The sequence below is a fragment of the Centroberyx gerrardi genome, chromosome 11 (assembly GCF_048128805.1).
Source record: "Centroberyx gerrardi isolate f3 chromosome 11, fCenGer3.hap1.cur.20231027, whole genome shotgun sequence".
Lineage (NCBI taxonomy): Eukaryota > Metazoa > Chordata > Actinopteri > Beryciformes > Berycidae > Centroberyx > Centroberyx gerrardi.
The window spans coordinates 6269062-6295923 of NC_136007.1; the positions used below are offsets into that span (position 1 = coordinate 6269062).

Genomic DNA, 26862 nt, shown 5'->3' on the forward strand with positions numbered 1-26862 from the left:
ACGTAACTTTATTTATTTATTTTTTGTATGATAATGTATGTAGGCTATGTATGATGTGAAGCATGCTGTGTATGGAACTGATGTTTTTATTGAGTGACACAGCAACACAGAGTGCAAGACAAATGGGGAAATTTGGGCAGTATATATCATCTTATATATTATTACAGAAATAAACACAACAATAGAAGGTGAAAAAAAGGCCCTTTATTCAAAGACTGGCAGGATCTGATCCCAGACCAGCAGAAGAGTTTCTAAATGACATAGTACTGATGTTTACTTCATCTATTCCCACTTCAGCTACCATACAAGTAACTACGGCTCTAATGTTAGTCTGAAGATTTCTATGGTAGATGGGAGTCCAATCATTCATTCCTTCCAGTTGAATCTTCCTCAGTGTCTCCATCAGTCTGAGCTCAGATCCCTCACTGCCTCCATAAAGCGCTGAGAGAGAAAACAGATTACTCCCCGTCGGGGAATTGAACCCCGGTCTCCCGCGCGGGAGCCGAGAGTTGTTTAGCTAAACCGCCCTAAACCGTTTCCCATTCATTCTCTATGGTAGTGCTAAACCACTACGGATGTAATATATTTTTGGCCGCAACGTGGACTCCAATGGACTCGTGGCGCTGTTTCGAGTTTTGCAGGCGAGAGAGTGAAAGGCAGTTGAAAGGGGAGGAAAGAAGTGAGAAGATCTCGGTTGGTAGTTGGATTGACTAGCTAGATAGACGTTTAAAAAAGTTTTCTGTGCGTGATCGCCGTCTTTTTTTGCTGATTTACTTACATATTTCTGTTTAGAGCTACATTTAATTCTTACTTTCATTCATCGTTCGTTGAACTTAAGAGCTGCGCTACTGCTTCAGGTAAGAGATATAACGTTACTTAGCTAATAACGTAGTAAGTAATCAATTCATAGTAATATTTGTGCTAGCTGCTTTATATACGATTACTGATTGCTTGTATTTTATGAATGTAACGTTGTGACACTGCCTGGCCGTCATCACTACAAGTACAGAGTGTATAGGTATGTACGTTAGTTAAAGCGGGACTAAAGGGCAGAGTTTTGGCTGAAGTGCAACTACTAAAAAATGCCTCCAGAACGTGGGGGAAAAAAAAGATCGGTCTTTAGCTGCACGTGCTTTGATTAAACATAATGTTGGCAATGTTTAGGCTGTTTTGCCATCAGCCTTCCTCCAAATGTTCATCATAAACAGTATTGCCTTTTAATAGGTCACATAGTTTAGCCAATATGATGAGCTATGACTGTAATGTTTTCATTGTATACGTCTCCATTGTAGCCTATAGTATAGGTTAATGAATAAATGTGTTGATATAGCGTTAAATGTGTTGATAGGCTCTTGTTTTGTTACTCTTTTTTTTCTGTCCTTGGGGGCAAGAAGAATTCAACTGAACTGAATATTGATATGAAGCAACAATTCTGTTTTTTTAGTTACGTGACAGCATTAATGAATAGTAAAATTCTATCTAATCATGTTGATCTACCAGAAAATTATTCTTCAGCTACATTATTTAATCTTGACCTGTGTTCAACACAAACACAATGAGGATCTTAGGCTATCAGAAGAATGCTAAACTGGGGTCTATATATTTACAACACAGTATGCAAATTGTTTTATTTTTCTTCTTTTAAGTTGTGCAGAAGTCATCATCATGGCCCAAAAACCTGGTCTTTTCTTCCCGGGGAAGCTGAAAGTCTGCTTTCAAAGGGGGCCCTTGGGTTTTTTGTGTTCAACGGCAGCAGTATCTAAACCAGGGGACACTTCCATTATGTGTGCCTACTTCCTTCTTACGTGGTAAATATATTCATAATCATTACATCAGGTGCACATTACTCTAAATTTAATATGTCATGGCTGGTGTTTCAAATCCTCTAAAATTGATATTTCACCTTACCAGGTCCTCCTGCACCACGCAAGGTCCAGGTTTCGAGGAATCCACCAAGAGCCACAGTAACCAAAGGAGAGGGAACTGGTGAACCTTCAGTCCCCGTGAAGACCACTGTTCCTGTCCCTCCACAGCTGCTGCAGGTGTTCCCTGAGCCCGCTGAAACATCGGCTCAAAGTATGTCATTGAATTCTTACCAAATAGTTAATAGTCCGCAAAAAAGGATTCAGATCAGTTAATGTAGCTGTTGTTTACTTGTCATTTAAGTTGTGATATTATCATCACTGTAGAGTGGGTGTTCAGGGACCTCCGCCACAGCCTGCTCTGCCTCCATCACAGTGTGGTCTGCCTCAACGACAGCCTACTCTGCCTCCGTCACAGCCTGCTCTGTCTCCGTCACAGCGTGGTCTGCCTCCAATACAGCCTGCTCTGCCTCCACGACAACAACAGCCGCCAGTGCCCTGTGGTCCTGTGAAGTCAGAGAGCTCTGGAGGTCTGTGGATGGATACGGGTAATTCTCTCTCTCTCTCTCTCTCTCTCTCTCTCTCTCTCTCTCTCTCTCTCTCAATTTAAGTCACTGTTCAAATGTGGAAATATGTGAACATGAACTGTTTAGATATTTAGGTTCATTATTGCTTATTGAAAACATAACTAATGTAAGCCAATGTGAATTAGTTCACAGTAAATGCATGATTTATAACAATTCTTTCTTGTGCCTTTATTTCTCTTACCTATATAGATCCTCCAAGCACTCCACCCCTCCCTCTCTCTGCATCACCAAGAAGTGCACGAACAGGACCAATTAAAACAGGTGGCAGGGTGTTTGTTCTGGACCACAGCAGATGGACAGATCCTATGAGAGTGGCAATTGATGGCCTGCTAACGAAATATCATGGCTGTAAGGACATGCTAAGACTTGTGGATCATGACTATGCTGCTATGGTACACAGTTCAAGCACAGACCCCAACAGCCTTCTACACCCTACAACAAGGGCGCACATCTCACGATACGTGAAACACCTTGCCAAGCTCCAGAACACCAGTTCTGCTCTTAATACAAGCCCAGAGAAGCTAATGGAAACCCAGCAACTGTGGCAGCGGCTTACTGTCAATAGTGCAACAGTAAGTGTTCCAGTCACGCTTCTGCCCCCTGCCGCCATCAATCCCCAAGCACAGGCTGCTGCTCCTCTGACAGAAGCTGCTGTTGAGGAGATGGTCCACAGCATCTTGGAGAAGCAGCAGCTGCAACAACAACAACCTCAGCCCCAACAAAAGAGGAGGACCAAGACATGCCTCTCATGTGGCCAACCCAAGTCTTGCTATGAAAGTGATGGCTCCTCTATTCACTTTTTCTATCAGAGTGGACAAGTCAGATACTTTTACTGCTCATCTAAAGTGTACAAGATCTACAGTGCAGAGGGCCTCACAAACCCCAAAATGCCCTTTGAGGAGTTCTTCTTAACACCCTTCTTTCAGAGAGAAATTGAGGCAACAAAGCAGAGAGTCGAGGAACACAAAAAAAAGAGGAAAAGCACAGAAGAACCTCCAAAATGACTTGTATGCAGATTCTGCCGCATGGAATTAAAACAGGGCCCTAATAGTCCACACATACACACTGGATTCCCAGGGGATACTCACCACTATACTAACGAGGAGAGGTGCTCATGGTAAGGATCAGGTCACGTGGTGGTAACACATGTAGGAGTTTCCTGCTCGACCTCTCTAATCCGTTTCCATTCATTCTCTATGGGAGTTCTAAAACACTACGGATGCGATATATTTTTGGCCACAGCGTTGGAGTCAATGGGATGGTGGCGCTGTTCCCACTTTTGCCGGCAAGTGAGAGAAACACCAAGCCCCTGTAATATGGAAATGCTACAATGAAATATGGAAATACCTGATGATGATTTTGATGACGTTTTTTTTATCTCCTTATATAGCCTATATTACATTATTCATATTTTACACTTAGTTTGGCCGTTTTGTGTGCGTATTAAACTCTGATTTTAGAGAAGTGCTATGTTGTGCTATGCTAAATAAAGTTGGAAAGTGTCTTGTAGAGATCAGACAAGAGAGGAAGAGGAAAATTTGAACCAGTAGGAGACGCTTTGCTTTCGTCTTTCAACACAATTTTTAATCTGCTCATATTATCCAGATTCAACTGTGTCTGCTTGAGTTTGTTTGCTGTCCAGATCATTCAAAGCTCCTACAGGATGAAATAGGCTACAGTTGTTTTTGTTCGGTTTCGCACCGGTGACCTTTCGCGTGTTGGGTGAACGTGATAACCGCTACACTACATAAACTGTTTGTTTAATGCGACGGTGCCGCATGTCTCTCCGAGTCCTAACAGACATGATCAGATCAGATGAGACAACACTGAAAACCACGGCTCATCCTGTATTGAAAATGTCTTGAATGGTTATATGCATATGCAGACTATCTAATAGGGACAGGCAAGATGTAGTGGAGGACAGTCTTCGGGTCTATCAGGAAGCATCATCTGCTAGGGTGAACTGGGCTAAATCAGAGGCACTGCAGTGCGGGGCGTGGAGTGGGGCTGAACCTCGACACCTACCGGGAGGGTTGCAGTGGGCTCAGACAGGCATCAAACTGCTAGGAGTTTACCTAGGCACTGAAGGTTGGGTCACCAGGAATTGGGAAGGCATGTCACAGAGCACTGCAGGGTGCAGATGGAGAGTGCTGCATAAGCTGCCACTCCCTAGAAGGTCAGGCGACCTACAGTGGAGGATAAGTCACGGGGCCCTGGTGACCAACAGCTTCTTAGCACGAGTGGAGGGAGGGACCGGGAATGAGTGTCCTTTTTGCATGGCACCAGAAACTGTCACATGTTTTTTATGAATGTCACCATATCACAACTGTTGTGTGGTCACTGGTGTGTGATCAGATCAAGGGTTTTTTAAAAGATAATAATATATTAGTTCCGTACCAGTCAGACTTTAGAAAACAACATGACACCACAATGGCAGCAATGAAAGTCATTAATGATGTTATTAGTTCTTTGGATAAGAAGCAGCATTGTGTCTCTCTCTTTATTGACGTGTCAAAGGCCTTTGACACAGTTGATCATGACATCATGCGCAGTGACCTATATTGACTAGTCAATATAGGTTTATCTGAAAAGGCAGTAGGGTGGTTCAGAAATTACTTGTCAAATAAAACATGTATGTCCAGTTTGATGGTGTGACATCTGATATTTTAACTATTCACAAGGGGCTGCCACAGGGTTCAGTCCTTGGACCTCTTCTTTTCACAATTTATCTATCTATAATTTCATCTATCTATCTAATTTTCATTTATATGCAGATGACACTAATTTATTCTTGTGCAGATTCATTAAATAAGGCTTTTGTGGAACTTCAATGCGCTTTTAATACTGTACAAGTGCAGCTGTGTCAGCTGAAGCTTATTATGAATGCTGATAAGACCAAGCTGATGGTATTTACCAGATCAAAGAAAGTGCAGTCTTTACCTCATATTACTACAATGCAGGATAAACCAATTGAAAGAGTGTCAACTTATGAGTGCCTGGGTTTTTTAATAGACGATGGTCTTACTTTTAGGTATCATATAGAGTCCCTGGTAAAAAGGCTTACTCAAGCTGGGTTTTTATTTGAGAAATAAGTCCTGCTTTTCTTTTGAGGTGAGAAAAAGGCTTGTCTCAGCTACTTTTCTACCTGCAATAGATTATGGAGACATTTTATATGTATGTATTTACAAACTGTAAATCTATAAACTCATCACTGTATTCTCTATCGGAAAGTGGGTTGGCCTTCTCTGGCATTATGTAGGCTGAGTCACTGGTATATTTTTTTATTTATAAAGCAGTACTGAAACAACTCCCATTTTATTTATGTATGTACATTGTCCAGCAGACACAAAACTTGCTTTTACTGAATGTAAAAATGGCTTGTACAGAGTTTGGTAAAAAGGCATTTCAGTTCTCAGCCCCTGTGGCGTGGAACGAGCTCCAGAAGGAGCTGAAATTAGCTTAATGAGCTTGTCTCATTGAATGATTTTAAAGCAATGGTTAAAGGTAGGGAGGGAGTGAAAATTGTAATTGTTTTTTCCCATAGTGGAAATTGCTTTCAGTAATGAATCTTTGTTAATCATGTATAATGCTGTAATGTTATGTAAATGTAATGTTTGTTGTAGCATCTGTAACTTTGTGCTCCTTTCCTTGGCCAGGTCCCTGTTGAAAAAGAGATTCTTAATCTCAACGAGGCATTCTGTCTGTACATTAAATTAAACATATATTTGTAAAGACAGTAGATAATACATTTTTAACACACTTTGTTACATCACAGTTTTCAAACAATGGACACCTGAAACAAACACATTTATCTTGTCTGATTTGTGGCAGAGATAAGATAAGATAAGAAATAAGTTGTCTTTTCCTATTCCTACTCCTATTCCTATTACAGTTTTTTCTGATTGCTTAGGCACTATCTTTGAAACTATAGGCTATTTTTGCAAAACTCTACACACTAACCACAAAACCTTACACCAAACCAGCAAAACATTATACATCTCTGTTTGTTTACGTTACTACATGTATGACAAAACTTTACAGTATTGCAAACTGCTATGCCCTGCACACAGAAAAAGCAAAAGCCACAAGTGTTTTTCATTTATACTATCAGTGCGTAGTTGGTGCTTCGTGTGCTTATTCAAATGATGGTTTGTGTGTACTGTATTGACGCAAAAACACAATGTTTTAAAAGAGTTTGAAGAGTTTTGCAAGAATTGTTTACTTTTGCAAGAGATGTATAATGTTTTGCTGGTTTGGTGTAAGGTTTTGTGGTTAGTGTGTAGAGTTTTGCAAAAATAGCCTATAGTTTCAAAGATAGTGCCTAAGCAATCAGAAAAAACTGTATTCAGCAAGAAACGGATCCATCTGAGACTTCATAAATAAATAAATGAATGGACAAACAATAAAATAAATAAATAAATAATCAAATAAATAATAGTGTATTCCAAAAGTTGTGAAGAGCTGAGAATCACAAGTTTTTAATAAGGATTAAGTATCAAACAGAAACACTGTAAATTACTGGGATAAAATCAGGAACAAAATTCAAATGATCTCCAAGCAACTGCTGTTACTCACAGAGTAAAGAGGCTGAAGTGCTTTAAAGGGTACATGGAATGAGGCTGAGGAGCACTACTTTGGTATCAAATAAATTGATATTTGGAGTCAAGGTTTACATATCAATAGGCAAAGAAGGGAATGAAGCTCATTGTTTGTGGTTAAGAAGGTTGATCTCCCCAAAAGAATAGTCTTTGAAAGAAGAAGAAGAAGAATAGTCAAATTTTTGGGGAGATCAGCCTTCTTAACCACAAACAATGAGCTTCACTCCCTTTTACCTGTGCGTTTAAATGTAGCTTTCCACACATAAAAAAAAAATAAAAAAGATAAAAACAGAATGATATTTCAGTCTAATGGACTTTGGCAAGTTGGATCACATTGCACTGGAAGTCAGGATATTTGTGTCCATTGTAGAAAATAAATGTTTGGGCTACTTTCATGTAAAATTAGAGAATATCACAAACTTTAACAAAAAATATTTTCAGTTTCATTAATCATCACTGCAGCATTCACCGGAGCCAGAAAGATAAAGCCTCAGGAACAATCTCTCACAGGAGGTCACCGCCAGCATCAGTGTGTTTACTGACACCAAACAATCTGCCGATTAAAACAAAACAAATCACACCAATACAGTATTTTTACTGTTATTCCCTTGTCAGAGATCTCTGCTTACTGGACAACTAGTGTTGTTTGGAATGTAAAGCATATTAAACCATTTTACGAGACGAAATGTGAAGAAAACCCGCTGCGGGTTGAATGCTGTAACGGTGTTTTGGAGAGGTTTGAGGCTTTCCTGAATAAAATGAAAGTCTCCTCATTGCTAAACATGACGTCATCCCGAGAGGAAACAAGTTTTCTCACTGCTCCAATAACAGTTACACTTCAAAACTGCTCCGATCTGTGTCTTTTATCTCTAAAATGTGGAAGAGAAAACACAAGTGTCGCCACATTTCAACAGGACAGACAGAGCGGCTGTGTGTGTTGAGTCTACACGGTCCTCATGCTGTGTATAAGTCCCGCCTCTTGCTCTGCGTCGACAAACAGTCCAGTCAGACTCTGTAGAGCTGTGAGAAGCAGAACAGACTAGAAGAGAACAATGGCAGAAGTCGCTCCAGCTGCACCCGCCGCTGCCGTCCCGGCTAAAACGGCCAAACCAGCGAAGAAGAAGGCCGTGAAGCCGAAGAAAAGCGGCCCCAGCGTCAGTGAGCTGATCACTAAAGCTGTGTCCGCCTCCAAGGAGCGGAGCGGCGTGTCTCTGGCTGCCGTCAAGAAGAGCCTGGCTGCCGGAGGCTACGACGTGGAGAAGAACAAGGCCCGCGTCAAGATCGCCATCAAGAAGCTGGTGGAGAAAGGCGCTCTGGTCCAGACCAAGGGGACCGGGGCCTCCGGCTCCTTCAAGATCGCCAAGAAGGCTGAAAAGGTCAAGAAGCCGGCTGTCAAGAAAGCAGCTCCGAAAGCCAAGAAGCCCGCTGCCAAGAAACCCGTCAAGAGCCCGAAGAAGAAGACCGTAGCTAAGAAGACTGTAGCCGCTAAGAAATCCCCGAAGAAGGCGAAGAAAGCCCCAGCGGCCAAGAAACCAGCTAAGAGCCCCAAGAAGCCGACCAAGAGTCCCAAGAAGGCGGTGAAGAAGCCCGCTGCTGCTAAGAAACCTGCCGCGAAGAAGGCTGCCAAGCCCAAAGCAGCAAAGACTGCAGCTAAGAAAGCAGCACCGAAGAAGAAGTAAGCTTCCGGCGTTGCCACTGTTGCTCCCAAAAGGCTCTTTTAAGAGCCACCCACAACATCCACGGAAGAGCAGTTTCCTTACTTGTTTTTTTTTTTATGATATAACCTATAAACCTATTACCTATAAAGCTAAAAAGTTACTTTGTCACATATTGTAAATGTGGCAGACAACCCCTGTTGTTTTTTTTCCCCTTTTGATTGTAGACAAAGAAGTATCCGCATATTCTGTGGATAAATTACACATTAGCACATTTGAGTTACTTAATATGTAAATATGTAAAATATATAAATATAAAAAATATATTATATAAATATGTAAAATACTTACGCATTATATTGTGTGATGAGTCAAGAGGTAAATCCTTTATTGTTGGATACTTATTCTAATCCCATAGACTCAATGACAGGTTTGACTCAACAGTCTTTCCATCTGAAAAATAACAAAACAAACTGATGTTAATTTCCCACCATGTATATTTTTTAATCCATATTCTATACAGACAGAGCACTAACTACATAAATGCATCATAAAAACCTGTCCATATGAATGCTAGAATATCTTATCACATGTATAACTACTGCATATTGTCTACTTGTTTATAAATTGTTGCATATATTTTAATAAGTAAATCCATACCTGTAAGAAATGTGATTTCCATTCTTCACACACCACTGTTTACTTTTATTATTTTAGTTTATCTTTATGTATTTCTATTGTTTTTCATTTAATCTTTAGTCTTACCATTATTTTGCTGGTTATCTTTTCCACATCTGAGTGAAAAAAGTTATTTAAAATACTTCAACAGTAAAATATATAAAATATTTACCCTTTTCAGTAAAAGCCGTTTCTGCCGCTGCTGTGGAGGAGTGGTTTAGTTTGAATTTTAGGCGGGCTTTCCAAAGCGCCAATAGGTGAGCTGCTGAAGCGCGCGCTTCCCTCGGGCAGACCAATCAGCGTATGGCAGCGCCCCGGCGTTGCCTATATAAAGCCGAGATTCGCTCTCAAACCACATATTTTCCTCTGCTCTTCAGAAGGAAGTGCTAACTTTTCTACCATGGCCCGAACCAAGCAGACCGCCCGTAAATCCACTGGAGGAAAAGCTCCCAGGAAGCAGCTCGCCACCAAGGCTGCCAGGAAAAGCGCCCCGGCCACCGGCGGCGTGAAGAAGCCCCACCGTTACAGGCCCGGTACCGTGGCTCTGAGAGAGATCCGTCGCTACCAGAAATCCACCGAGCTGCTGATCCGCAAGCTGCCCTTCCAGCGCCTGGTCCGAGAGATCGCTCAGGATTTCAAGACCGACCTGCGCTTCCAGAGCTCCGCTGTCATGGCTCTGCAGGAGGCCAGCGAGGCTTACCTGGTCGGCCTGTTTGAGGACACCAACCTGTGCGCCATCCACGCCAAGAGGGTCACAATCATGCCCAAGGACATCCAGCTGGCCCGCCGCATCCGCGGAGAGCGAGCTTAAACCGACCTGTCATCAGTCACACAACGGCTCTTTTAAGAGCCACCTCCATATTCACTAGAAGAGTTTATCCCACTGCAACCTAACTATTCATGTTTAAAACTGTAACAAATACACCATTACTTAACAATACTAAATATAAATGTCTCAACACTCATAACCCGTAATCATCACACAACCATATTATTTATATTTTATTTCAACAGTTCTACAACAAAACTCTGAGTTTAAGGTCAGAATTCTGTGATTAATTTCAGAACTCAAATAAAATGTAAACTGTTCATGTGGCCCTAATCATCTTCTGTATAGTCTACATTAAAGTCGGTTTTTAATGAGACATTTTTATTTTGAAAATCCAAGACACTGCATAGCGGAAGTGCTGTGTAAACATGACACCAACGGTTTTCTGATTGGGCGACGATTTTGAAGCTCCAACTGACCAATGAACAAGCAGCTCGACAGACATATAAACCGTTTCCCGACAGTAGCAAGTCATTCTCTGATTCACTAGTCAAAAAGGAAACAACGACAATGTCTGGACGTGGCAAAACCGGCGGCAAGGCTCGTGCCAAGGCAAAGACCCGCTCATCTCGTGCCGGTCTTCAGTTCCCGGTCGGCCGTGTTCACAGGCTGCTGCGCAAAGGCAACTATGCCCAGCGTGTCGGTGCCGGAGCCCCGGTGTATCTGGCGGCGGTGCTCGAGTACCTGACCGCTGAGATCCTGGAGTTGGCAGGAAATGCCGCTCGCGACAACAAGAAGACCCGTATCATCCCCCGTCACCTGCAGCTGGCTGTCCGCAACGACGAGGAGCTCAACAAGCTGCTGGGCGGAGTGACCATCGCTCAGGGCGGCGTGCTGCCCAACATCCAGGCGGTGCTGCTGCCCAAGAAGACCGAGAAGGCCGCCAAGAAGTAAACTCGACCAGTTTCTCCAAACCAAACCAAAGGCTCTTTTAAGAGCCACCCACTGACTTCAAAGGGTTTTCTTTCTCTTAGATCCCGTCAACATGAGTTTAACTCTCCTGTTTTGTTAGTTTCATGTTAATTAATTCTGTGTTCCCGGTCCAAAATGACCGCCCCATTACAGCTGATTATAAAGCCATAATAATACATAATACATATTATCACCTAATGTTGTGTTAGATCTTTTTATCAACTTAAGTTCTTGTGAATATTACAAGTTTTGAACTTCTATTTGCTATTCATGGCCTGTAGGCCTCATTGACCTGAGCTTATACAACTAGTTTTTGAATAAAAAAAAAAAGCATAATGTATGAATTATTTTGACTAACAAATACTCAGATGAAACATATTGTGCTATTTATCACAGACTACTTTGTGTCAAAGTTTAACAAGGACATTTGTTTTGAAACCATTTCAAATTTTTAAATAGTGGCACAAAATAACATCTGTGTTCCCTTCGACCAGTATGATTTTATTATATAGTAAAGAAAGGACATAGTCCCAAAACTACACATGAAAACTTTACTGCATCTTCACTGTCAGTTTTCTGGCCTCTCCTCCTCACCAGTGTCATGATCAAAGATAAGATCAAGAGCCTCACATACAGTATATTGTTTGGTCATTGTGCTGCCACAGAATGAATTGTGAGCAAGGCCTCAAAAAAGCTTTATATACCAGAGCTGCGAGAAAAGTTCTATATATTATTGAAACAATGTTGCGATTGTTTATGAGAATGCCAACAGGTGTGGTTCCCCTGGGGGAAAGATTCTATTGGGGGTTGCCATGGAAGCCAAGAAGGGGAGTGAGGTGTGTGTGTGTGTGTGCTCAAACACACATGCATGTGGGGGTCTGGGAGAGGAAGTGTGTCCATCTGATGAATGGGCATGTGCCTGAACTCAATTTTATACACTAATTGTAGTCTCACCCATTAATTTCTAATGACTGGTCATTTTTGACCGGGAACACCACAGGTGTACAAAAGTTAAATAAAACACCCAAAATGTTATGAAAATTATCAAAATGTATTTTGTGTGTTCAGATGCCCTGTGTGGACAAAGTCATGGACCCTTATGACAATCAGATTAAATGAACTATATTTTTCAGAGAGAAAACTTGTAAATCGGTTCACTTCAACCGGAACACAACAGGAGGGTTAATGTTGTGCATGTCTTTTTATTTTCTGACATCCAATGTGCTCAACGTTAATATCCAGTACATAAACGGGGGTTAGGGTTAAAATCAAAAGCACTGAGCGCCAAATTTAAATGAGAAGAGTACAGTGTGCTTTGTCTTCTGACCGCTACTTTGACGTCAAGCGTTATTCAAATTTGAAGTGTCCCGCGTTTTTAAACAAGTTTATATGAAAGCAATAAATAGGCCTACAGTAATAAACTAATAATAAAAAATCTAATACAACAACAATTTTTTAATTATTTGAACATGCTTCTGACAATATCAGGTTATATCAGCATGCTAAAGATTTAGGCTAATTATGTTTATGTCTAAATGGAAGTAATAATAAAAATAATGTATTGCATTTTATTTGTACGGCACTTTTGATTCACAGTGAATCAAAGTGCTACAGAGTTAAAAACAAAGAAAATAATCACTTAAAAGCCTTCATGGATAAAAAGGTTTTTAGGCCTGTGAAAAGTTCATGGTCTGCGCTGCCCTTAGATGGTTAGCGAGGCTGTTCCACAAGCCTGGTGCAGCAGAGCAGAAGGCCAGATCCCCCATGGTGCGGAGCTTGGTACTGGGGAACCGGACGAGCAAGCTGTTAGCCAGATCTGAGAGTGCGTAATCAGTTATTTTAGATAGGGAGGTCCATAGGTGTAGTGCTGCAACTTTTAAGTTAAGCAGGGAGGCCAAATTTTTGAAAGAAAGAAATGAAGCTAATCTAACATATGTGTATAGAGCTCTTCATCCTTATGGGTCGGATTCTAAGGCAAAAACACGTAGAATCTATGTTTATATATCTATGTCATTTTTGGCATGTACAGTATGGTACCATCTCCAGATGGGGGGGTAGGCTACAACACTGTGGTAGGAGGGCCTTGAATGTTTTAATAGAACAAAAACGTGGTAAGCGCATCATGAGTTTGATTTCTATAATCAGTATCTATAATTTATAATCTAATCTACAATGTGGCTGAGAATTATCAGCTGAGCAAGTGTCACTTTGGCAAGTGTTGCATAGTTGTTTGCAGAGGGACGCACTGTCAGCATTCTCCATGTCAGAGTCCAAACATTTGACATCTTCAGTGAAAGGGATAATCTGTGGTGCATTCCACTTTGACTCTCTCAGAGTGGTTGTTGCGCCTCTGGTAATCAATCTCTTCCATCTGAATTTTTTAATGGTCTTGAATTCTCGAGCGAATTCTACAAGGCTCCAGTCTCTGTCGACTGTGGGCAAATTATCACTCTCTACAAGCTCAGAGATTATACCCAGACTGTTGCCAATTTTGAGGGCTAAGGAAGGTGTGCAGAACGTGTTGTTCTCCGGATTGTACCCAGCCAACTCTTTCACTGCAGATATCACATGATTGAAGTTTGCAGGATTGATGAAGGTCCTCTGCCTTCCGGATAGGAGTATTCTTCTGAGCCACAAGTAATAGTCGCCCAAGTTCTCGAAGTCTTTGCCTTATGTAGTCATGTCTGTTCTTTCTTGACCCGTTTAGATCAAACAGGTGTTGTCCAAACTGCAAGAGAAGTTTGTCATTTTGGATCATCTGAGTGACCTCATCATAGGTCATGCAGGAAATCACACTCTTCAAGCCCTCACTAATCTCACGCAATGGCAGTTTTAAGGGCACATTTGGATCAAACTCGCCCCTTCCCAATGCTGGATTCATCACCGTTTTTTTTCTTAGCTGGGCAGATTTTCATGTGCTTCCACAATGTTTTCTTGGCATAGAGTCCTTGACAATGAAAACAATGAATAAAATCAATGGCACGTCTACACTCTCGTGGTCTGTAGCAGGCCTCCAGCTGTCCAGCTCCCTCCCTCAAAACTTTGGCATTGTGGGCAAAGTTTCCACGGCTTCTAAAGGATTCTCGATTTATTGCGTGTGTGTGCTGACGAAAGTCCCCAATTTTGGCTTAAGTAAACACACACACACACACACACACATCCATGTGAATACACACGTGGCAATCAGCTGAATAATAGTATACAAGTAAGCAGGTTTGAACACACACTGTTACACACACACACACACACATATACATGCATAAGCAGCAGTTTCCGTAGTGTAGTGGTTATCACGTTCGCCTAACACGCGAAAGGTCCCCGGTTCGAGACCGGGCGGAAACAACCTTATTTAATTCTTTAGGAGATCTGAATGAAATAGAAAACATTCTCAATTAAACATTAAACCGATCTAGAAGCTGTAGAATCTGATTCACTCTGTCCTACCCACATGAATAGAGGATGTTCTGCTCCATGATGGATGAGGAGATTAATGTTTAGATGGAAAGATGGGAGCAATAAAGTTTCTCCTCCTGGTTCATGGAAAATCTTTATTTTCATCTAAGATCAGAGTTTACGAAGCCTAACCCTAAAATAGGAGACACATTCACATTTGGACGTTCCAGTAACAGCTGAGTTAGACATTTAAACTTTTTGATTTTTTGAAGTCTCTCCCTGGTCAGTAAAAGTGTGAACAGCGCCACCATCCCATTGACTCCAACGCTGTGGCCAAAAATATATTGCATCCATAGTGTTTTAGAACTCCCATAGATAATGAATGGAAACAGGTTTAGAGACATATAATGACACAGTTGGCAAGATGGCAAACATTAGTTTCTGGATCATGCGGGAAAGGAGGAGGTGATGAAGGAAAGGAGGAGACGATGAAGGAAAGGAGGAGGTAATGAAGGAAAGGAGGAAGCATTTCTAGGGCAATGGGACACTGACACACCCACCCAACAGGGTGGTCCCATATCACATCCGTAGTGTTTTAGAACTCCCATAGATAATGAATGGAAACAGGTTTAGAGAGGTCGCAAGTGTCACTACCACATGACCTGGTACAATTTTTCAGCATCTCTCCTCGTTAGTATAGTGGTCAGTATCCCCGCCTGTCACGCGGGAGACCGGGGTTCAATTCCCCGACGGGGAGAAATCTGTTTTCTCTCTCAGCACTTTATGGAGGCAGAGAGGAATCTGAGCTCAGACTGATGGAGACACTGAGGAAGATTCAGCTGGAAGGAATGAATGATTGGACTGCCATCTACTATAGAAATCTTCAGACTAACATTAGAGCCATAGTTACTTGTATGGTAGCTGAAGTGGGAATAGATGAAGTAAACATCAATACTATGTCATTTAGAAAAGATGTCATGTGTGACAGAAACAAATTGTTGCGCAGAGTAAAATAAACTGCTTTCAGGACTGTGAAAAAACAGCTTCAACATAGACAGTGTTGCTCTGTTAAGGCCACATTGTCTGGACACCACAACACACTGCTATATCTGCTGGAGTACTATTATTATTCTAGTCTTAAATCTGATATGTTTAGCATGAATTGCATAATGAATGGCTCCTTCACATACCTGGGAGTGGAATGAAACATCCAGAATTGTTCAGTGATTTATTGCATCTGATTAATAGATGGTAGTGCTGGTCCAAAAAGAACGAACAAATAATTTTGAACTAATCATTCTCGAGCTCGAAACATATCATGTCTGTACGGGTTCCTCCCGAGTTTCCATCAAAGCTCATTAAACAATTGAATGATCACCATGTACCTTAACAAACAAAGATATCGCAGTTTCAAATCCGTTCTTTGGGGAAGTAGTACATTGTTCCTTCCGGTTTTGTAGTTTCACTTTCAAATCACTATATGCAAGCTGTTTGAGATGAGCAGCATCTCTAGAGTTCGATACTACTTCCAAGTTGAGCTGTTTGAGTATTCAGTATACGAGTATGTACTGAAACTCCAGAACCTGAATGAGTGGCTTGCTCACCAATGTACTGCTCATTGAGTGAGCCATTCATTCGGGTTCTCGAGTTCCAGTACATATGTAACCCGCATACGGAATACTGGAACTCGACTCAAACATGGTATCGGTACTGAATGCTACTCGTCGCTGACATCCTGCAAATGACACTGTGCCTGCAGTTCTTTACCACAAAAGAACTACTGCTTTTTTGTAGGGATGATAAGTTGATGACAATTGACCTCTCACACACACCAGAGCATCAAGAATCAAGTGGAATCAATAAAACTAGTTAAACTATATATAGCCCTCTATTGGCCTAAAACGAGTACAACACTTGTGTGTAGGCACACAGAACGCCCGGAAGACCAGATAGCTCAGTCTAAGAAAAAAAAAAAAAGCAGGAATGTTCGGTTAATTTAGATGTACCGACTCAAAATGACATGACTAAAATGACTAATCAACAAGAAGACTGACAGAAGACTCGAACTTCCTAACACCAATAGATGGAGTTCACAGCAGCAGCAAGAGTAGTTTTAATTGCTTTGGTACAAAACACATTAAATAAAGCAAACCATACAAAAAAAAAAAAAAAAAAAAAAAAAAATATGACTGTACACCCCATACCAAAAAAATGAGCTCTTTGTTGAAGTAGTGTGTGGCCCTTAAAAGGACCTTTGGGTGGATGTAGTTCCAGGCGGTTTACTTGGAGCTGGTGTACTTGGTGACCGCCTTAGTGCCCTCGGACACGGCGTGCTTGGCCAGCTCACCGGGCAGCAGCAGGCGGACGGCGGTCTGAATCTCCCTGGAGGTGATGGTGGAGCGCTTGTTGTAGTGAGCCAGGCGAGACGCCTCACCGGCGATGCGCTCGAAGATGTCGTTGACGAACGAGTTCATGATGCCCATGGCCTTGGAGGAGATGCCGGTGTCGGGATGGACCTGCTTCAGCACCTTGTACACGTAGATGGCGTAGCTCTCCTTCCTGGTCTTTCTGCGCTTCTTGCCGCCCTTGGCGGCGGTCTTGGTCACGGCTTTCTTAGAGCCCTTCTTGGGCGCTGACTTTGCGGGTTCAGGCATGACGAGATCTTACTACTTTACAGCAAAGAATAAGCAGAGGAGAGCAGAGCGGATGGTTTTGTAGACAGCTGATGCAAATTAAGCTGTGCTGTTCCTCCTATACGATTGGTAGAGTTTTGCAGCCACACTGGGCATGCGCCACACAAGGAACTCTCTCCCACAGAACTAGAATGGATAGATCTGAGTCCAGAGTGCTAACCATTACACCATGGAACCACAATACACACTCTCACTGCTATCTCTGATGAAACAGTTGATTATTTCATATGGCATAATATATCAGACCTAATGACATACTGCAATAGGCATATTGCCACTGCTTTTTATAAGATAATGTCTATAGCCTCTATTTAGTTTAAGAATTGCATAAGGCGGATGGGAGGGTGACTTCATACCGGGAAAAGGAACGGGCGGATGAATTGTGAATAATCAGTGCACAGGGGTTTAAATGCGTTATACATAGATTAAATTAATATGAATCAGACAGCAATTTATTTCAAGCGAGATTTTTTCTCTGGTGTTGAAGTTCATCCACAGCGTTTTAACACGTGTAAAGACAAGATGAGTGGGAGCAGAAAGTCGCTCTTCAAGGGTTTTAGCACAAGGTGTCTTTGACTATGAAGTGTGACTTATGGAAAAGCGTATTAAATGAGGATTCATTATCGACCATAAAAAGGCCATTGTATTAAGTATAACGGCAGGTTAAATTGTTAAGGTTTACGGCGTTTTATGTTGAACTACATCGAAGGCAAAACTTTTACACTTCTTCACAATATTTAAGTCAGAATCATAATTATATACACAAAGGATTTCCTCTTTTCATAATTAAGTGGGCGGCTCTTAAAAGAGCCTTTGTGTTTGATGTTAGCTGGTAAATGAAGTTAACCTCCGAAGCCGTACAGAGTGCGGCCCTGCCTCTTCAGAGCATACACCACATCCATGGCGGTGACGGTCTTTCTCTTGGCGTGCTCGGTGTAGGTGACGGCATCACGGATGACGTTCTCCAGGAAGACCTTGAGCACCCCGCGGGTCTCCTCGTAGATCAGACCGGAGATACGCTTGACACCGCCGCGGCGAGCCAGACGGCGGATGGCGGGTTTGGTGATTCCCTGGATGTTATCACGGAGAACTTTACGGTGACGCTTGGCGCCTCCTTTGCCGAGTCCTTTTCCTCCTTTACCTCTTCCGCTCATCTTGCTGCTTTTCAAGGTCAAGAAAAACTAATGCTGACCGTGCCACCGACCTCTTATATAAAGCTGATCTGAGGACGTGAGTGAAGCAGGAGGCGCGCGCTGTGTGGGGCGGTGTGGCCTCTCCTGCAGCTTAAAGAGACACTGCACGATCAGTTCACATCATGAATATGAATACAACAAAACACGTTACAGTTTGACCTACTGACTGTCTGCTCTCATCCCCTTTTTGCAGAAGACTGAAACCATACAATACGAAACCAAACCCCTCAATTGTGTCCTTGAAATGTCCTCAATTTCCCTATTACAAAAAAATGTATATATCAAATCAATTATTATTTATTTATTATTAATTATTCACTCAAAATAATATAGCCTTCATGATTCACAGACATAATTAAGGGATTTTTCATGACTTTTGTGGAAATTAATGGAAAAATTATTTTATTTGAAAATAAGGAGTCAAGATTAAGGGGATATTTATTTAAAGGGGTTACTAGTGCTTCTTTGGGAGTTAAGAGTAGCTCATTCACATTTCTTCGACTCATATTCATGTTGGTTGATGAAGAGGAATGGCATTTGTGGACCAAGGTACTTACTTAGTTGTTCTATGAAAACTACATTAAACGAAAATCCCAGTGTCTTTTAAGTTAATACCAGAGATATCAGGTTCGTCTGGCTGTATTGGCTGATGTTCAAGCTGTCAATATGTTTCGAGCCACCACGGCAACCAGAAACTCTTGAAAAAAAAAAAATATATATGACTCTGAGATACTGTGTAAATTACAATTTGAGAGATAGTATAGAGGTTAAGAGCCTTCCTGCTGATAATCCTCTCTGGAGTTTTTTGGAGAATTAAATCCCTGAAGCCAGCAGCAGCCTTCCTTCTGTCAAACTGTTCCAGGATCAGCAGGCCAAAGGTCCTAAAAATTAAGGTGATATTCTCTCCAAAGCAGAGACAGCCTATTCATAGTATCCCCATGATGTCACATGCATTTCCTACTAATATGGTGCTTTACAATACACACAGCTCATTGGCTGTTTGTCATTTGATTGTAGTAACCTGTTAATTTATTACAATCACCTGTCAACCTGTCATTTTCCTACCAACATGGCCGTGTGGTGATGTAACAGAATACTATGAATATATTCAGCCAAGAGCGGGCTGAATATACGGTGAATACAAATTATGCAGTGAGTATTGGTTAAGCAGTTGTAGTATACACCGGTGTTATTTGCAGCCTATTCATAAAAGAAATACAATCATTTTTGGCTATTAACAGCATTGTAAGAATCATTCTGTTCTAGTATGAAGCCAGGCCAACGTGCATAGACAACTGATGTTAAAATAAACATAAATAAGGATAACTCTTATGAAGTCAGTGGGTGGCTCTTAAAAGAGCCTTTGTTTTGGTCTGAAGAAACTGGTCGAGTTTACTTCTTGGCAGCCTTCTCGGTCTTCTTGGGCAGCAGCACCGCCTGGATGTTGGGCAGCACGCCGCCCTGAGCGATGGTCACTCCGCCCAGCAGCTTGTTGAGCTCCTCGTCGTTGCGGACGGCCAGCTGCAGGTGACGGGGGATGATACGGGTCTTCTTGTTGTCGCGAGCGGCATTTCCCGCCAACTCCAGGATCTCAGCGGTCAGGTACTCGAGCACCGCCGCCAGATACACCGGGGCTCCGGCACCGACACGCTGGGCATAGTTTCCTTTGCGCAGCAGCCTGTGAACACGGCCGACCGGGAACTGAAGACCGGCACGAGATGAGCGGGTCTTTGCCTTGGCACGAGCCTTGCCGCCGGTTTTGCCTCTTCCAGACATTGTCGTTGTTTCCTTTTTGACTAGTGAATCAGAGAATGACTTGCTACTGTCGGGAAACGGTTTATATGTCTGTCGAGCTGCTTGTTCATTGGTCAGTTGGAGCTTCAAAATCGTCGCCCAATCAGAAAACCGTTGGTGTCATGTTTACACAGCACTTCCGCTATGCAGTGTCTTGGATTTTCAAAATAAAAATGTCTCATGAAAAACCGACTTCAATGTAGACTATACAGAAGATGATTAGGGCCACATGAACAGTTTACATTTTATTTGAGTTCTGAAATTAATCACAGAATTCTGACCTTAAACTTCTGTGATTAATCTCACAACTCAAATAAATTGTAAATTGTAAGCCAGAAAGATCGTCAGAACTGATGTTTCACGTGATAGATTAACTCTCTTGTGTCGAATCTGACCAATTTTTGGCATAATATCCTCCACACTGGGCATCAAAACACAAAAATATCACGTTCACAATTGTTTGTGAAGGGAAGCTGTTTCATTCAAATTTAGGACATTTGTATTGTTTCTGGTCAAATCTTGGCGGTCATAGAAAATAAATGGGTGACACTATAATAAAAAGCAAAGACAAGCCAATTCTAGTAGAGTATCTAACGCCGACATAAAAATGTAATCTACCTCTTCCATAAATACATTTAGCTGTTTTAAACTCCATTGTCTTCAATTGCCTTCTTGAACAGCTTCTACACTCGGTTATATTAAGTAACGAACTGTTGAAATAAATAATGCATCTTGTTACATCAGATTTTAGGTAAAGCACCATATTGTGAGACATTTATACATAGTTATTGTTAAAAAGTAATCGTGTATTTGTTAGTTTTAAACATGAACAGTTATTGTAATATTCATGTTGCAGTGGGATAAACTCTTAGAGTGAATATGGAGGTGGCTCTTAAAAGAGCCGTTGTGTTTCTGGTCTCCCAGGTCAGTTTAAGCTCGCTCTCCGCGGATGCGGCGGGCCAGCTGGATGTCCTTGGGCATGATGGTGACCCTCTTGGCGTGGATGGCGCACAGGTTGGTGTCCTCAAACAGGCCGACCAGGTAAGCCTCGCTGGCCTCCTGCAGAGCCATGACAGCGGAGCTCTGGAAGCGCAGGTCGGTCTTGAAATCCTGAGCGATCTCTCGGACCAGGCGCTGGAAGGGCAGCTTGCGGATCAGCAGCTCGGTGGATTTCTGGTAGCGACGGATCTCTCTCAGAGCCACGGTACCGGGCCTGTAACGGTGGGGCTTCTTCACGCCTCCGGTGGCCGGGGCGCTTTTCCTGGCAGCCTTGGTGGCGAGCTGCTTCCTGGGAGCTTTTCCTCCAGTGGATTTACGGGCGGTCTGCTTGGTTCGGGCCATGGTAGAAAAGTTTGCACTTCCTTCTGAAGAGCAGAGGAAAATATGTGGTATGAGAGCGAATCTCGGCTTTATATAGGCAACGCCGGGGCGCTGCCATACGCTGATTGGTCTGCCCGAGGGAAGCGCGCGCTTCAGCAGATCAACTACTGGCGCTTTGGAAGGTCCGCCCAAAATTCAAACTAGACCACTCCTCCACAGCAGCTCCAGTCCAGTAGGATTAGGACTGAGTCTGAGGGCGGCAGAAAGGCTTTTACTGGAAAGGAAAGATTTTACTATTTATCGTTTACGTATGGTTTTTTTTATGTTTTTTATTAAGTATTTGCAAGTTTTCACTCTATGTGGAAAAGATAACCAGCAAAATCATGGTAAAAAAGTTAAGGCAATATAAGATAAGATAAAAAATAAATTAGAACAATAAAATTAAATAGAATAAAACAATGGTAGGATTCAACACACTGAGTGGAGTGTGAAGAACGGAAAACATGCACTACTTACATGTATGGATTTATTCATAAAAAATATGTGCAACACTTTAATAACTATACACACTGTACAGTATTTATACATGTATTAAGATGCATAGGTATTTATGATGGTTTGTGTAGTTGGTGCTCTGTCTATAATCTAAAGTGAAAAGAAGAGGAAACAGAAAAGGTGTACAGGATGGGAAATTAGCAGCAGCCCAATGCATCATGTTTTATTGCAAATGTAATGTAATGCACAAGACTGTTGAGTCCAGAATATTAAAAAAGTCCAAGTACTTAACTCTTGACTGGCATACTGTGTAATTCATGAACTATGTATTTAATAAGTATTTACATATTTACAGTTTTACATGTTGTACAAATACCTCACGTACTTACACATCACTTATAGACATTATGTGTGTGCAGTTATGACTATAACCTGCAAAGACAAAAAGAACAGTAAAAAGTAGCCAACGTTGTAGTCATTGTTTAATTAAAAACGTAACTGAAGAGTGTTTATCAGGTGTGTTTGTGTGTGGTGAGAGAGAAGGGTGTGGGGTAATCGGTGATATCAAATCATCACTTGTATTAAGTGTAGGTTATATATGATCAGAAAATGTAAAGACGAAATGCTCTTTCAAAGTTGTGGGTGGCTCTTAAAAGAGTCTTTTGGGGCAAACAGTGGTAAAGTAAAGCCGGGAAGCTTACTTCTTCCAGTCTTGTTTATTTATTTATTCTTCTTGGGTGTCTTTTCGGGCTTTGCTGCTTTGGGCTTGGCAACTTTCTTCACGGCAGGTTTCTTGGCAGCAGCGGCCAGAGACACGCCACTCCGCTCCTTGGAGGTGGACACAGCTTTAAGAATCAGCTCACTGACGCTGCGGCCGCTCTTCTTCTTGATTGATTGATTGATTGATTGATTGGAACATAGTGGGTACCCAATTGATGAGTGAGTATGGTATAATTAGACATCAGCCTTAGACAGAAAGCCTTGTGCATGCTCCAGTTTCAAGACAGATCAATGTTCTTCCCCCTCAGGTGTGTCAGCTGAGGGGAGACCGTCTGTGAGACCGGAGCATGCACACCCATGTCCGCTCTACCATGAGAGCCGGAGAGGGAGAAAAACGTCTCAGCCGATTCTCCTTTATGGCCACAGCAGTGGACATATTACTTGTTTGTGTTTCCATAGGAAAGTGCTCTTTTCAGGACAATGTGAGTCTGTTTATTACAAACAGTGTCAATCAACAACTCGGTACAAACATTGCCAACAACACAATCAGAACTTGGGAGCGCTGGCAGGAGAGGCTCGGGAACATGGCTCTCCTCGCTCCCACCTCCGTCCTCTTTGACTTCCCAGCCGGCGCGTTGCTCCAAGGCAACAAGTGGCAAACTGTCTGGCGCGGTGCGGCGGCTCCACACGGGGCTCAGAAGGAGTCGGTGCAGTGCAAGGAGCGGCAGAGGCGTGACACCTGCTGGTTTCGACTGAATGCCGTCGAGCCGTGCGGGGGTCGCTGCGACTGGTGGGCTCGGACCAGGGGGACGTGACGGCGGAGGTGGGCGCTGTCGTCGTTCACCTGCCGGAACAGCTCATTCACCTCCTGCAGGTGTGGACCAAAGAGGCTCTCACGGCTGATCTTGCCATCGAGAAGATCCCTCTTCTCGGTCTCCTTCAGAGCCGTGAGGCTCAGCCACAGATGGCGATGCTGCAGCGTGGCCCAGGTCATCGCTCTCCCTGCGGCCACGGCCAGCGCCTGGGTGAGGTGGAGAATGGCTCCCGAGGCTGTTGCCACCTCCTCCACTTCGGCAGGGGAGAGGGCAGATTTTCCCGCCGCCATGGCTGAGAGGGAGCTGCTCAGTAGGGCAATGTTGTTTGCTGCTGCCGCTGATTGGGTGGCGCAGGCATAGCTTCGGTCCGCCAGCAAGGCAGAATACTGGTCTTTTTTGGCGGGCAGAATTGGCTTCTTATCGGACATCCAACTCCAATGCGGTAGGAGGAGAGCGGCCAGGCTGGGCTCGAGTCGGGGGACGCCACCGTTCTGTGCCTCGATCCTCCCATCCACCATGGTGAATGGCAGATAGGCGGTGACAGGAGCTTTGACAGAAGTTGGATCAGTCACTGCACCGTCGATGTATTTATTAATTGCGGGAAACTGGGGACAAATAATGTCTCCCCTCGCTGATGGCCGGTACAGGTCCCCCAGCATCTCGTCCGGTTCCACCTGCGGCAGCGCTGCAGGAAGGGGGATGCCCTTACGCCAGGCTGCTGCCTTGACAACACCGGGGAAATCTTCCCTGATTAGGCGAGCCGGCGGTTTGGTGTCGACAGGGGGGGTGAAACCCGCCGCCATGGAAACGGATTCCATCTCCAATGCCGCGTCTCCACCATCTCCTTCCCCCATCCGGGGGGCGGAAATGCGGGGAGACGGCGGCCGTGAAGTGGTGAGGGATCGAGAGAACTCATCCGAGTCCTCCTCAGAGTCCGCCGCTCCTAGTGCTATGATGGCCTGCTGGAGAGGAATCTCCTCTCCCAGCTCGCCGTCCTCCTTCACCAGGAAATGGGCCAGACGGTCTTGCTTCTCCTGCTGAGGTAGGCCGGCGCAGCTTTGGCAGGGGGTAGAGGCTTTAAGACCCCGGCGTGCGTGCTGCTCGCCCAGACACTGGAAGCACCGAGTGTGGGTGTCGTACCCGGCGAGGTAGCCAGGACAGGAAGGGCAGCGACGAGCTGGGGCTGAAGCGTCACTCAGTTCGAAGTAGCAGAAGTTTTAGTTCAGTCGAGCTGAATAAAAATAGGAGTAGGGCAGTGGGCGTGTAGGCCTTATATAGGAGGGAGCGCCCACCGGCCCTCATCCTGATTGGATGAGAGCGTAGATGAAAAAAAGTTCAGCAGACGCGCTAGCTCGCCATGGGTAAACCAATAGCGAAGCTGTTATCGTTTATTTTTGCTTCAACAGTAAACGCATAAAAAAATGAGTGGCCGCGAAAAAGGAGGCGCCAAGCGTCACCGGAAAGTTCTCCGTGATAACATCCAGGGAATCACCAAACCCGCCATCCGCCGTCTGGCTCGCCGCGGCGGAGGCAAGCGTATCTCCGGTCTGATCAACGAGGAGACCCGGGTGTGGTTTCCTGGAGAACATTATCCGTGATGCCGTCACCTGCACCGAGCACGCCAAGAGAAAGACCGTCACCGCCATGGATGTGGTGTATGCTCTGAAGAGGCAGGGCCGCACTCTGTACGGCTTCGGAGGTTAACTTCATTTACCAGCTCATTCTCAAACCCAAAGGCTCTTTTAAGAGCCGCCCACTTGCTTTTAAAAAGAGTTAATCTTGTGTGCTTTCATAATTCTGATTCAAACTTAACCGAAATAACCAAGTAGGCTATTCTGAAGAAGTGTTAAGAAAGGAACACTTTGCCGATTTTCAACCAGCTTTGTAAGGTTAAGGTCTCAGCTACATGTCCACAACTGTTTTCTAAAATTGGGAGATTCATGATCAAAGTCATGTTGTGCACTTGTGCCAACCAGCCCCAACACGCGGTAGGTTGGCATATATTATGTTGTTGGTTGGCACTGTGTTAAAATGCAACCAATAGCACCCAATGGAAACGCCTCTTAAGAGACTTCCAACGACACAGACTTAAGTACATTAATTGGTCTATAAGAGTGTCAAAAGGGCAATTAAAATGAAGAGTATTGCTTTCTGAACTCTAGCAACTGGAATCATTTAAGTTAAGATGTTGTTTATATATATATATATATATATATATATATATATATATATATATATATATATATATATATATATATATATTTAGGCCTAATATTTAAGATTTATATATTTTAATTGCATATAACATTTCCATCCATTTGGATTACACAGTTTTAACATAAACAAACTAATAAACTTAATGTGATGCATATTTGTTAGTCAAACAAAAATGAAACAAGAATTATATTTATGTAATAGTACTAATAAACCCAATGTGTTTTAAATACACAATAACCAGGTTTATATATTTATCATCAATAAATCCAATTTGTTTCAAATTCATAAGAACCAGGTTTATGTATTCAGTATGAATAAAGCCTATTTGTTTGAAATTCATAATAACCAGGTTTATGAATTATTATTAATAAATCCAATATGTTTAAAATGCTTAATAACCAGGTTTATGCAATAAACCCAATTTACTCAAAATGTGTCAAATTTATATACTTTTTATTAATATACCCAATGTATTTTAAATTTATAACCAGATATTTTGAATTTTTGAATATTTTTTTCCATTCACCCCACACCTACAACAATATGTAACTATAAAAAAAGAACAGTCAGACCACCTTGTTTCACATTTAACAATTTATTAACGCTTCTCAAGGCATGGGGCAAGTTTGGGCATTGCAAAAACTCAAAGGCAGCAACATCACTTCCATTCAACAGCACGGTATACTGACATAACAGCACACACCCACAAAAAGAGGAGCTAGCAAGACATGCTTGTACACAGAACCAGTGCTCATACAAACATGTGTTGTGTGCAAAAAAACAAACAAATCATAAAAAAGAAAATGCCCTCTGGGAAAATCCCAATAAAAATATTATATATATATAAAAAAAAAAAAAGAAAATGCCTTAAGGTTTCAAACATTTACTTGTTGCAAACATTTTAAAAGCTAATTTAAGGGAACTCTGGCCTTCTGAACTCTGTTCTTCTATGATTTCAGAAGGCTAACAATTTCTGGGATCCAATTTTGAAATTAGGATCCAAAACATTATCACAAGGCTCAGGTGAGCAGCTGTGCCCCATTGGCCTTAACACTTTGCTGCTTGTTACATGACACAAAGAATATATATTGTAAACAGACC

At 42.7% G+C, this 26862-nt stretch overlaps 7 protein-coding genes, 2 non-coding genes and 1 pseudogene across 9 annotated transcripts; 6 read left to right on the forward strand and 4 right to left on the reverse strand.

The window, feature by feature from the left end:
* The first annotated feature begins 8099 nt into the window (after positions 1-8099).
* On the forward strand, positions 8100-8726 carry LOC139933530 (histone H1 pseudogene; annotated as a pseudogene).
* Positions 8727-9780: 1054 nt separating this feature from the next.
* On the forward strand, positions 9781-10191 carry LOC144541742 (histone H3). Its single transcript, XM_078286582.1, has one exon. It carries the CDS (start codon positions 9781-9783, stop codon positions 10189-10191), a length of 411 nt encoding a protein of 136 aa, XP_078142708.1.
* Positions 10192-10719: 528 nt separating this feature from the next.
* LOC144541730 (histone H2A) lies at positions 10720-11103 on the forward strand. Its single transcript, XM_078286443.1, has one exon. It carries the CDS (start codon positions 10720-10722, stop codon positions 11101-11103), a length of 384 nt encoding a protein of 127 aa, XP_078142569.1.
* Positions 11104-14390: 3287 nt separating this feature from the next.
* On the forward strand, positions 14391-14463 carry trnav-aac (transfer RNA valine (anticodon AAC)). Its single transcript has one exon. It is a non-coding gene; the product is annotated as a tRNA-Val (tRNA).
* A 736-nt stretch (positions 14464-15199) lies between these two features.
* Positions 15200-15271, forward strand: trnad-guc (transfer RNA aspartic acid (anticodon GUC)). Its single transcript has one exon. It is a non-coding gene; the product is annotated as a tRNA-Asp (tRNA).
* A 1340-nt stretch (positions 15272-16611) lies between these two features.
* Positions 16612-17168, reverse strand: LOC144541777 (histone H2B 1/2-like). Its single transcript, XM_078286727.1, has one exon. It carries the CDS (start codon positions 17166-17168, stop codon positions 16794-16796), a length of 375 nt encoding a protein of 124 aa, XP_078142853.1. The 3' UTR covers positions 16612-16793.
* Positions 17169-18001: 833 nt separating this feature from the next.
* Positions 18002-18361, reverse strand: LOC144541796 (histone H4). The gene has a single exon (XM_078286819.1). It carries the CDS (start codon positions 18359-18361, stop codon positions 18050-18052), a length of 312 nt encoding a protein of 103 aa, XP_078142945.1. The 3' UTR covers positions 18002-18049.
* Positions 18362-19792: 1431 nt separating this feature from the next.
* Positions 19793-20176, reverse strand: LOC139913164 (histone H2A). The gene has a single exon (XM_071901127.2). It carries the CDS (start codon positions 20174-20176, stop codon positions 19793-19795), a length of 384 nt encoding a protein of 127 aa, XP_071757228.1.
* Positions 20177-21124: 948 nt separating this feature from the next.
* Positions 21125-21535, reverse strand: LOC144541787 (histone H3). Its single transcript, XM_078286781.1, has one exon. The coding sequence runs from the start codon at positions 21533-21535 to the stop codon at positions 21125-21127; it is 411 nt and encodes a 136-aa protein (XP_078142907.1).
* Positions 21536-24965: 3430 nt separating this feature from the next.
* Positions 24966-25248, forward strand: LOC139913168 (uncharacterized). The gene is given in 2 exon segments (XM_071901131.1): positions 24966-25117; positions 25119-25248. Coding segments are annotated over 2 exon segments (282 nt in total).
* Positions 25249-26862: the final 1614 nt, after the last annotated feature.

Excerpts from the sequence above, each read along its gene's own strand:
- LOC144541742 (XM_078286582.1), top strand. The coding sequence starts at position 9,781 with ATGGCCCGAACCAAGCAGACCGCCCGTAAATCCACTGGAGGAAAAGCT.
- LOC144541730 (XM_078286443.1), top strand. The coding sequence starts at position 10,720 with ATGTCTGGACGTGGCAAAACCGGCGGCAAGGCTCGTGCCAAGGCAAAG.
- LOC144541777 (XM_078286727.1), bottom strand. The coding sequence starts at position 17,168 with ATGCCTGAACCCGCAAAGTCAGCGCCCAAGAAGGGCTCTAAGAAAGCC.
- LOC144541796 (XM_078286819.1), bottom strand. The coding sequence starts at position 18,361 with ATGAGCGGAAGAGGTAAAGGAGGAAAAGGACTCGGCAAAGGAGGCGCC.
- LOC139913164 (XM_071901127.2), bottom strand. The coding sequence starts at position 20,176 with ATGTCTGGAAGAGGCAAAACCGGCGGCAAGGCTCGTGCCAAGGCAAAG.
- LOC144541787 (XM_078286781.1), bottom strand. The coding sequence starts at position 21,535 with ATGGCCCGAACCAAGCAGACCGCCCGTAAATCCACTGGAGGAAAAGCT.